This window comes from Dermacentor variabilis, chromosome 4 (genome assembly GCF_050947875.1).
Source record: "Dermacentor variabilis isolate Ectoservices chromosome 4, ASM5094787v1, whole genome shotgun sequence".
NCBI lineage: Eukaryota > Metazoa > Arthropoda > Arachnida > Ixodida > Ixodidae > Dermacentor > Dermacentor variabilis.
Window position 1 is genome coordinate 196,054,054 of NC_134571.1, and position 11,514 is coordinate 196,065,567.

The window sequence follows — 11,514 nt, forward strand, 5'->3', positions numbered from 1 at the left end:
TTATGGAGGACTACGGTGGCTGTGGAGCCGCTATAGATATCTTTCAGTATCTTTAAATACGGCTCGTCTACACGCTGATTCCGCAAGGCCTCCATGACTGCTGAGGTTTCGACAGAATCAAACGCTTTCTCGTAATCAATGAAAGCTATATATAAAGGTTTGTTATATTCCGCACATTTTTCTATCACCTGATTGATACTGTGAATATGGTCTGTTGTTGAGTAGCCTTTACGGAATCCTGCCTGGTCCTTTGGTTGACGGAAGTCTAAGGTGTTCCTGATTCTATTTGTAATTACCTTAGTAAATACTTTGTAGGCAGCGGACAGTAAGCTGATCGGTCTATAATTTTTCAAGTCTTTGGCGTCCCCTTCCTTATGGATTAGAATTATGTTAGCGTTTTTCCAAGATTCCAGTACGTTCGAACTCATGAGGCATTGCGTATACAGGGTGGCCAGTTTCTCTAGAACAATCTGCCCACCATCCTTCAACAAACCTGCTGTTAACCTGATCCTCCCCAGCTGCCTTCCCCCTTTGCATAGCTCCGAAGGCTTTCTTTACTTCTTCCGGCGTTACCTGTGGGATTTCGAATTCCTCTAGACTGTTTCCTCTTCCATTATCGTAGTGGGTGCCACTGGTACTGTATAAATCTCTATAGAACTCCTCAGCCACTTGAACTATCTCATCCATATTAGTAATGATATGCTGGCTTTGTCTCGTAATGCATACATCTGATTCTTGCCAATTCCTAGTTTCTTCTTTACTGCTTTTAGGCTTCCTGCGTTCCTGAGAGCATGTTCAATTCTATCCATATTATACTTCCTTATGTCAGCTGTCTTACGCTTGTTGATTAACTTCGTAAGTTCTGCCAGTTCTATTCTAGCTGTAGGGTTAGAGGCTTTCATACATTGGCGTTTCTTGATCAGATCTTTCGTCTCCTGCGATAGCTTACCGGTATCCTGTCTAACGGAGTTACCACCGACTTCTACTGCACACTCCTTAATAATGCCCACAAGATTGTCGTTCATTGCATCAACACTAAGGTCCTCTTCCTGAGTTAAAGCCGAATACCTGTTCTGTAGCTTGATCTGGTATTCCTCTATTTTCCCTCTTACCGCTAACTCATTGACTGGCTTCTTATGTACCAGTTTCTTCCGTTCCCTCCTCAGGTCTAGGCTAATTCGAGTTCTTACCATCCTATGGTCACTGCAGCGCACCTTGCTGAGCACGTCCACATCTTGTATGATGCCAGGGTTATCGCAGAGTATTAAGTCTATTTCATTTCTAGTCTCGCCGTTCGGGCTCCTCCACGTCCCCTTTCGTCTGTCCCGCTTGCGGAAGAAGGTATTCATTATCCGCATATTATTCTGGTCTGCAAACTCTACTAATAACTGTCCCCTGCTATTCCTAGTGCCTATGCCATATTCCCCCACTGCCTTCTCTCCAGCCTACTTCTTGCCTACCTTGGCATTGAAGTCTGCGATCAGTATAGGGTATTTTGTTTTGACTTTACCCGTCGCCGATTCCACGTCTTCATAAAAGCTTTTGACTTCCTGGTCATCATGACTTCATGTAGGGGCGTAGACTTGTACTACCTTCAATTTGTACCTGTTATTAAGTTTCACAACAAGACCTGCCACCCTCTCGTTAATGCTATAGAATTCCTGTATGTTACCAGCTATTTGCTTATTAATCAGGAATACGACTCTTAGTTCTCGTCTCTCCGCTAAGCCCCGGTAGCACAGGACGTGCCCGCTTTTCAGCACTGTATATGCTTCTTTTGGCCTCCTAACTTCACTGAGCCCTATCATATCCCATTTACTGCCCTCTAGTTCCTCCAACAGCACTGCTAGGCTCGCCTCACTAGATAACGTTCTAGCGTTAAACGTTGCCACGTTCATATTCCAATGGCGGCCTGTCCGGAGCCATTGGAATATGAACCTGGCAACGTTTAACTGGCAGCACTGCAGTAGAGCTGCTTGAAAGTGCTTGCAGACCTTCAGCAATCGTGACAGCCGACGCAGCTTTTCGAAAGAGCGAGAGAGTTCACAAGTGCCTGTCGTCTGCGAGGAAAGTCTCGCGTTCGCAGCGAGCAGGAGTGGTAGCAAACGACACTTGTAGCACTTCTCTCAAAAGGCGCAACACTTTCTCACAACACAAAAATTTTATTTCCATAAATATTTGATGAGTATTTTTGTATAAGCACATGCACGGTTGTTATTTCTGTTGTAAAAATTAATTAATATTCACTGGCGCCAAATGGCTACAGAACTGCAGAATGATGCATACCCTGGTGTGCCCTGGTGGTGAACCGTGCTTCGATATCAAAGTTACATAAATTTTATGTAATGTATTGTGCATTATATAAAATACTGCAGAAGTAAAATTAGATCTTGCGCGAAAATATTTTAATATAGCTTCGTTTAGAGCGCCGCAAGGGAATGGTACTAGTTTTAAAACCGAAGTCAATCCGAAGCCTCTACTTCCCGTCATTCTCATGTAGGTTGAAGCAACGCTCAGGAGAGGCCCCGTAGACACTAGCGCCACATTTCCCTCTAGGGTATGTATTTAGAAACTCTATGCCTACCGTTTCTATTATTTTACCGTAATACCTATCAGCTTCCTGGTTCTCTTTCTCTACTGTCAGTCGACGCTTTCTTCCTTTTTTTTACAAATACGTAATGCCGTACACGGCTGTTTATATATATATATTCCCCCGTGTATTTACGACACTATCAGGTTTCTCATCCGACTGGCACCTTCAAGGGCGCGTGCAACACCCGGGACGTGGAAGAAGAAGAACAGCTGCCGCGAGCGTTCGCACGAGTCCTCACCTCTCGCAGAAGGCAGCGTCCCGAAAGGCGTCCGACGTCCTGCACAAGACGGCGTCTACCGAACCCCGAGGAAAACGAATGTCGGCCAGTCCGGGCAGCGCCAGCAGTCGGGCGGCGTCGCCAGCGACGTCACCGCCACGGTCTGAATGGGCGACCCCTGGAAGCGCGGCAACTCCGGCGACCCCGTCGTCCGCGCTGACCCCAGAGAGTCTCATGCCTGGCTTCGTCGTCCACGACAACTGTGCTGCCGTCCAGGAGAGCATCTACATCGTGCTGGGCCACGGGCCGTACCAGCGCCGAGTCCTGCTGTGCAGCGTCCTGTCATTGATCGTGGCCCTCTCGCAGGCGCTGTCGGACCGCCTCACCAGTCGGCCCGTGGACCACTGGTGCAGACCACCGGAAAACCTGGGCGAGCTGTCTGCCGACGCGTGGAAGAACATGTCCATCCCCGTCGAGGCTGACGGCTCGTTCAGCAAGTGCACCGTGTATGACCCGGCCGTTACGGTAAGCGTTTTAATTTTCTGGACTGTCCCACTCTACTATCCAGTGAGCCATTATGAAACCGAATTGCACTACCTGCGACAGTTCCTAACTTCATATTATAGAGACTCACATTTTAAAGCGATGCTGTTTTTTTGCGGGGGCTTCGTAACCATGGCTGCCGGATGCTGCCTACTTGTCAAGTGGCTCATACTTACGAAGGAAGCAGAATTAGGCGCCCGATGGTAAGGTCGAACATCGGTCCCCTAGCACGGCACCACAATGCGCTAACCATTAGGACACAACCGCACGAATGCCTTTACTGGGCCAACACGCACTAGCTATTTGAGATGACCGCCGCGTGTGTGACATTGCACACCACTGGTGCTCGAGAGCACGTCCGCGCGCTCCACTTGTCTTTTACGCCGAAGGCGCGTAACATTGCGGTGAAATTATGCATTGCGGTCAAATTCGTAGCATTGCGGTGAACCTACACAGCTTTTTAAAGGTGAGGTCCTTTCACACAATTCAATACACTATATTGGTTTTATTAGAGGTGCAGATATCAAAACGGCGAAACCTAAGTACACGCTTCAAAAGCACGACTGAGTTTAAAATGAGATGGGGAACGCTGACGTTTATATCCCAGTGTGAAGCAGAGTTCTTGATATGCCTGAGTTCTTATTAGCAGCACCTATCAAGTCTGCACGCGATGGATTCGCATAAGTGGTCTTCGAAAGTGCTCTCCTAACATGATAAGCAGTATGTCACATACATGCGATTTCATGGTAAGTACAGGTTGCGTAAAAACCTTTGGGGGTTCTCATCAGCACGGAATTCCGAAATCTGTTTTGATAGTGAGCGCTTTGAGCTACAAAAAAACATAAGTTTAAATACTTGTCAAGTACTACCACTGCGGCACTGCATGCAATAGGCTTCAGCTGGAAGCGAGTGCCCGAGTTTTCCGCCGCTTCAGTCTTAATGCAGTTATTACGCTGTGAAATTCGGCGCCTAGAAAAGTTGTTAGAGGCTAATTGCAATTAAATTTTGCACCGCGTGAGAAGCTTAGATTAAGATGCTGTATATATATAACATTTCGCATTTGAAATACGAGCGATAGCACCAACAAAAGCACTCAAAGATAGCAATTTCTTGATACCGGAACTAAAAAGGAAAGACGCTACCATTGGCGTTCGCCGGAAGTGACGAATGACCTAGACCACGCATTAAAAGTAGACAGGACTGCCAACATGTATTGGGGGCGAGGAGTTACGGGGTCGCAATCTGTCGGAAGCGCCTCCCTAGCGTACTATGAGGGATCACGCGGCGTGCTCCTCATATAGGTTTCGCTTGCGTCTCTCAGGAAAAACACCACGCGGCAGCCTTCCTGGACATTTATGTAGGCACTCTCAAAACGAGGGAAGTTTTTGATTGTCGATATAATAATCTTGGGCAAACTGAAAGCACAGAATCGTTTACAGACGCTATCTCTTTACCGAATACGTACAGTGAATGCTACTGCGCGCGGTCGAACCGAACCGGCTTCTTGCGGGAAACGTAGGCAAACGCTGAGAGTAAACAATGTGAAATATGATCTTATAGTGGGCGATCTGTATAGCCAAATGGGGTCATAGCAGAATGAAGCCTCAATGCAGCGATCGCACGGGTCCGTGGCGACCGACTGCGCGTCTGCGTGCATGTCTGCGCACAATGTTTTGCTTTCGCTGTGAGCACGTTTTCGCACCGTGCCGTGAGCTTTAGGTCGTAGCATATGAGCATTTGACAGCACACTAGCAACGATTGTTGCGTGGACGCTATCAGAACGGTCCAAAAATAATTTCGTTATAGACTTCTACGCCTACGGCGACTGTGATGTGCCGTCGCGACGATGCAATCATTTTTTCTCTTCTAAGTTCGTGGACATTTCAGTATTATTCCTCGAATTGCGTCGCACTGAATGTTTATCGGTCTTCTCAGCGCGCGATTTCCCTCTGCTTCTTTTTCGTAATCCAGTGCAATAATTCATAAGACAAGCATGATTATATGCCATGCCTTTTTTAATGTGCGTCTTACCGCTCCCTTACGTTCCAGTGAACCTGCCAGTATCTAGCATGAACAAGTTCATAGACCAAACCGTCATGACTTTAGCCGGGCGCGGACGGGCGTCTCAGTGCGCGTTTTCTGCTACTCACCAAACATCGCAGTCCCGGCGCAGTAGCAGAAATCTTCCTCGCGCCTGTGCATCTTGCATACCCGAGTTGTAGCCAATGGCTGTCTGCCGGTTCTAAGTTTCGCCAGCCAAGCTTCACGCAGCTCCTTGCACTGCGGCTACGTGTGAATAAGGCTGAAACCGCGCTCCGTTGCGTACGTCCGGCACTGCGGCACCGAGCAGTAGCCTACCGTGCTGCATGCCTCCAAAGGCAGCCACTACCTATTATAGTGCTTTCAAATGTGGTCAAGTAGACACCCAAGGCGGTAAAGCCTCAACCCTTAATCATAACCGCGGCGCAGGTGGGACTTCAATCTTTCGTCTTCAGCCCGCCTCGGCGCTTCAGAAGCAGCCGACCCGGCTGCTTTGTCCACGTGATCCCTCATGCCAAGTCACGCCGACGGTTGCGCCAGCTTTTCCAGTGGTGTAGCTCGCCCCCAATAGTGTCTCGGGCGAACTTGATTTTGTGGCGAGGATCATAGATGTCGCTGGCTTTATTTGCCCTCGTCTGAAAAGCAGTGTCTGCAGCGGTCAGCTTCGGCGGATTTTCTCGTAGAACAGTAATTCGGCTCTATGCATGATCAACGGCTCGCCAATAGAACTGTGCGCGCCCCTGCCGATACTCTGGCGGCTCTATGCGCTTGCTCGCGGCCGCATAATGCATCTATGTCGTGCGCTACCATTCGAGTGCGCCGAGCTGCGAAAACCTCAGTGGAACATTGATGGCGGAAAATAACCTTGATCATCTTTCCTTAATACGTACAGTTCCTTCGTGAACGAAAGCAAGCAAGAAAGAAAGAACGAAACAAAGAAACCCACTGAGATTACGCAATAGAATTTAACGAGCAAATCGTGCAAGGTTCCTAGCAGCTTGTTCATAATATGCGTTTTACGTGTGTGCCAAATATTCAAAAACACGAAGACTGTTTCCTCACAAAGGAGAATGCCCCCATTTCATTCTGCCATCTTTCTTACTCCGTGCACGAAACTAAATGCTCACACAGAATGAAGCAAGTTTTATTTCGCATTTGGTGTCATGACTAGCTATAAGAACACATAATGTACGACTGTTTTATATGTGACAGCAACATCGGTTTACCTCCAATGGAGCACAAAACACAACATCTTTATTTTAGGAAATCGGCTTGCAGCCGTCGTTGCCTATACGGCTAATGTCACTTCGCTCCTCATATGGCAGGCTCCTTTAAGGCGTGAGCATTCTTTGGCGAGAACCCAAGCAAAATCTGTCGCTCACACGAAAAGTCTAATGCCTTGCATCTGCACATTAAATGCGTAATTTGCGAACACATTTAATCGTTAAAGTAGCGTAAATGTAGATTATTGGTACCTTCATAAGCGACGCAGAATAATTCAAACCAAGAAATTAACAGAGAAAATGCCGATATGATTACGTTTATGCATACCCATGTAATACATAACGCTCTAAAGGGAATGCATGGGCAGGCCTGTAGTAGAGCTGGGCCAACTGAAACTTGGGGGTAGGCAACTTGCAATTTGCGGAGAGCTATGGAAAGAAGAATGATGGGCGTAACGTTAAGGGATAAGAAAAGAGAAGATTGGGTGAGGGAACAAACACGAGTTAATGAGATCTTAGTCGAAATCAAGAAAAAGAAATGGGCATGGGCCGCACACGTAATGAGGAGGGAAGATAACCGATGGTCATTAAGGGTTACGGACTGGATTCCAAGGGAAGGGAAGCGTAGCAGGGGGCGGCATAAAGTTAGGTGGGCGGATGAGATTAAGAAGTTTGCAGGGACGACATGGCCACAATTAATACATGACCGGGGTTGTTGGAGAAGTATAGGAGAGGCCTTTGCACCGCAGTGGGCGTAACCAGGCTGATGATGATGATGAACTTGCAATTTCGAGGTTGACCAACTTAAACTTGGGGGTGGACGAAGTTAAATTTGAGGGACTAAAAGCAATCTAAGTGGCATCGGAACGACAATATGCATGAATAGCCTGTTGCGTTCGCAAAGCCGAGCCACATATCTGTCTGGTATACCCAAGATATTCGGTATGTATATATCTGCATGTACGTAATGGGCACATAAACGCGTCTCTAATGAACTGAGTGAATATACGTCTGAATGCAGTTTCAAAACGAAGATGCTTTCGCCCGGTCACGTCTTGTAGGACTCTCCGGCGGCCAACAGGTCAGCGGCGCCTTGCCATAGATGGGAGTACGACATCGCGAACCGAGGCGACAGCATCGTCAGCCGGTTCGGCCTGGTCTGCGGCCGCCAGTACCTGCTCAACATTCGCATCGGGGTCTTCTTCACTGTGGCCGCTCTAGTGACGCCTGTGCTAGGGTTGGCGTCCGACCGAGTGGGTCGAAGACCCGTCACTCTGGCCTCCGTGATGGTTCTGCTGGCTGCAACCATTGGCAACAGCGTCTCCGGCACGTTCCCCTTTTACGTCTCAACGAGGACTGTGGTCCTGACGACCGCCAACGCCGTCTTCGTGCTCACCTTCATCCTGCTCTACGAGGTGACAGGGAACGAGTGGCGGTTGCTGTTCACCCTCCTGGACACGGCCGTCGGGGCCACCGTGGTGCCTCCATTCGTAGACGTTCTCAGCCTGCTGGAACCGCGCTGGGCGCTGATGCACGGACTCGTCTTCGTGCCCACGGCCATTTTGGCGGCCTGGTGCGTCTCCCTGCGGGAGTCACCCGCCTGGCTGCTGGCCACCTGGAACGTGCAGCGTGCCCAGGAGGGCGCCCTGGAGGCGGCCAGCATCAACTGCCTAGACGCCACCAAGGCGGCGGCCACCTTCCGGGCAATTCTCGCCCAACTGGTGAAGCTCGACCGGAGCCCGCACACGTCAACTGGGCTCGTCGTGACCGAGGACTCCATGCAGTCCGTGAGGATGCGTCGCCGGGCCGTGTCAGTGTTCCTGACCAGGCTGACGCTCAGCGCCGTCTACTTCCCCCTGGTGACGACGGGACGGGCCCCCGGCTACTACTGGGCAGCTGTGCACGCCCTGCTGCTGGCGGCGTCCTACGTGGCCGTCGGCTGGGCCGTGCTCAAGCGCGGACTACGGGACACGCTGATCGTACTGCTGGTCGTCGTGAGCGCCTTCTGCGCCGCGCAGACGCTGCTGATGTCCGCAGGCGTTCTCCAGTTGGCCATTCCTGTAGTGCACGCGGTGCTCAAGGTCGCGCTGTCGGTTGCCATCAGTGTTGTCCTGTGCTACTCGGTTGAAGTCTTCCCCACCAGGACCCGCTGCACCGGCGTTAGTGCATCGACGTTCTTCGGTTCCGCCGGTTCACTCCTTGGTGTCCTAGCGTACGCGCTGAACGGCCGCAAAGCGGGCGCTTACTTCCACGCGACCGCAGCCATCATGACCGCCCTGAGCGTCTTCGCGGTGCAGTGGCTTCCCGAGGTCCTCGTCGAGACGCAGAAAGCGAAGCGTCGGTCGGCGCCCAAGAGCGCCCAAGAGCGCAAGGAGGCGCTCAAACAGTCCCTGTCGCCGCCTGCTGACGGCGCGAAGAAGAGAAGACGGCGCAGGGGAATGGCGAAGACGCCAACCAAGTCGCCGGCCTAACAATGGTAATACTTCGAGTGCACGGAAGATACTGATAAACTGGTAAATACGATGGACACATCCTACTAATCGTTAAATAGACGCACTGCCATTTTGAACTTCATATACAGAGGGAGAAAATGGTGCAAGTTAACATTTATGTATAAGTTGTAAAGGTTCCTCTAGTATTTTAGAAACACGAAGGAAGTTCTGTATGGAACAACCCGCTGAACGTCTCATTTTCTGTGTAATTGCATAATTACTACCGGCTTGTTCTGTCTCGCTTGTGGAATCGGTGACACTCACTGACTGGAATAGTGTTAAGGTGCAAAGAGCACTACGTTCGTGAGTTGTAAATTGTGCCTGCAAACTCTCAACAGGCGCCTGAACTGCGTACGTTGCGCTAATATATATATATATGTGCGCGACCTAATACAATGCAGAAGAATTGCTAAAATTGCTAAAATTAAGTTTCTTAACTGCTTCTGTTTGTAAAACTAGGCAGTCATCCCAAAAAGTACCCCACAATCACTTGAAAAATCTCGTCATAGGCTTCAACACTTTATCGAACCTACTTTTGCTCGTACAAATGTTTATAAGTATTCATTTTCCCCAATACAATCACAGATTGGAATACACTGCCGCATGATTCTCCCTTCCTTGCCCATGATGAGTGATTTGAACCGTCAGAATGCGTTGTCTGAGATGTGCTGCGTTTACGTTGCTCGTTGCTTGTTTTATGGCGTTTTCTTATGCGTGAAATATACCGTTGTTTTGTATAAGCATGCATCGTCCATTTTTAGTGCCTTTTTGTCAATACGCGTGCTTTTTTTCAAGGTCGTGTAATTTTGTCTTTCTTGTATTATACCTTTCCTGCTTGGACATATTCGGTCCGCAGTATGTGATAATATATATATATATATATATATATATATATATATATATATATATATATATTGAACAGGTGCTGGTAGGTTGAGGACGCACGTACGAAAAAAAAAAAAAAGATGCTAATTTTCTACGTTTCAGCTGGGGTCCGTCCTTCCCTAATGAAGGCCAGCCCCTTCGTCATATATATGACGCAAGTTTGGTGAAGAAACAAAAAAATGATTAGAGCAAGACGTAATCTGGGCAAATCTGTCAGAAAAATATATTGCATACGTACATTTCCGTTAATGTAACAGTGCGGGCAGCTGCTTTGTATTATGAGATAGCGTTAACTACTTCGGCCATTTTGCACAGTTGGTCGGTTTCGCAGTGCAAACAGTTCAACATATGCAGTGACCTTAGTTGTCTACTAGTTTGGGCCTCAGGGTATGTGGTTGCTTTTTGTCTTGCCGAGCAGACATGGGCATCGAGTACGTGCCCGAATAGACAACACACTGCTCTAGATGTGCAGTGGGACTCGTGCTTTAAACTGCGGCGCGTTTTCGACCTGTGCTAACGAACCACCTCTTCGTTACGAGCAACGGAAGCGTTGCTGGTGTCTCTGAGGCACAAATGCCTCAACGAAGCCCTGTGAGTTTATATGTATTCTGTGTTTGCGTGATCAGTGTGTATGTCATAAATATCACGCAGCAACTGGAATAGCGTGTGAGACGATCAGCCACTCTACTGTCTACAGCATATCGTTGAAGTTGTGACCCCTCTCTGGCGTAGTAGGCAACTTGGTCGCTGGGCATGCGCACTGGGTATGAGGCCGCGCAGACAACTATGGCATAGCGTATTTAATATTAATATGTGCTCGTTCTCGGCCAGTACCCAAGACTGAATGCTCCAAGGTCACACACAGGGTACGCAGCCTTAATATAAGGAGACTACCGGTAGCGCCCCATCCGCAACAAGCACCTCAGGGTCGAGCGCGGCCGTTAAATTAGCCATAGCAACGAACTTCCAGCCCGGATAATAGGCATGGGGGGAGGAGGGAGGGGCTTACGGAGTGGCTGGCAGTGTGAATGCGACTTCGTGTGTTACCTTAGCTTTCCTGATTCATGGACGGCGTAGAGATATGCAACGGATTACGCAAGCAAAGTTATCGTGAACTGACGATCGTCGTCTTTTTATTGTTTCTGTATTGCTTCTTTTATTGTTTCTCCCCATTAGGCCTACGTTGCAAGCGTAATGTGTTGGTTGTCGTTCCAGCTTCCCCCCACGGCAAGTTGTTCGCTTGTCACCTTTAGTTAGGCCATCGTTTGTACACTTTAAAAATTCAAAGGGCACTTAGTTACCCCTACGTGGTTGAATTCCAAAGCATTGCGACCACCACGCGTTGCTAAGAAATTATGTCACAACGCAAGATCGAGGGTTCGACTCCCACCAAAGGCCAAGGGATTGACTCCTACCAAAGGTCCTGTGGTTGAGTGCTCTTATTAACTCTTTCTTAATTGTACCCTAATTAACTTTGCCTTAGCACCAAAGCTCGCAGGTTCGACTCCCACCAATGGCCGT

General features: G+C 48.8%; 1 protein-coding gene across 1 annotated transcript; it reads left to right on the plus strand.

The window, feature by feature from the left end:
• Positions 1 to 2,736: 2,736 nt before the first annotated feature.
• On the plus strand, positions 2,737 to 9,827 carry LOC142580036 (carcinine transporter-like). The gene is made up of 2 exons (XM_075690773.1): positions 2,737 to 3,335; positions 7,678 to 9,827. Exons 1-2 carry the CDS (start codon positions 2,910 to 2,912, stop codon positions 9,085 to 9,087), a joined length of 1,836 nt encoding a protein of 611 aa, XP_075546888.1. The 5' UTR covers positions 2,737 to 2,909; the 3' UTR covers positions 9,088 to 9,827.
• Positions 9,828 to 11,514: the final 1,687 nt, after the last annotated feature.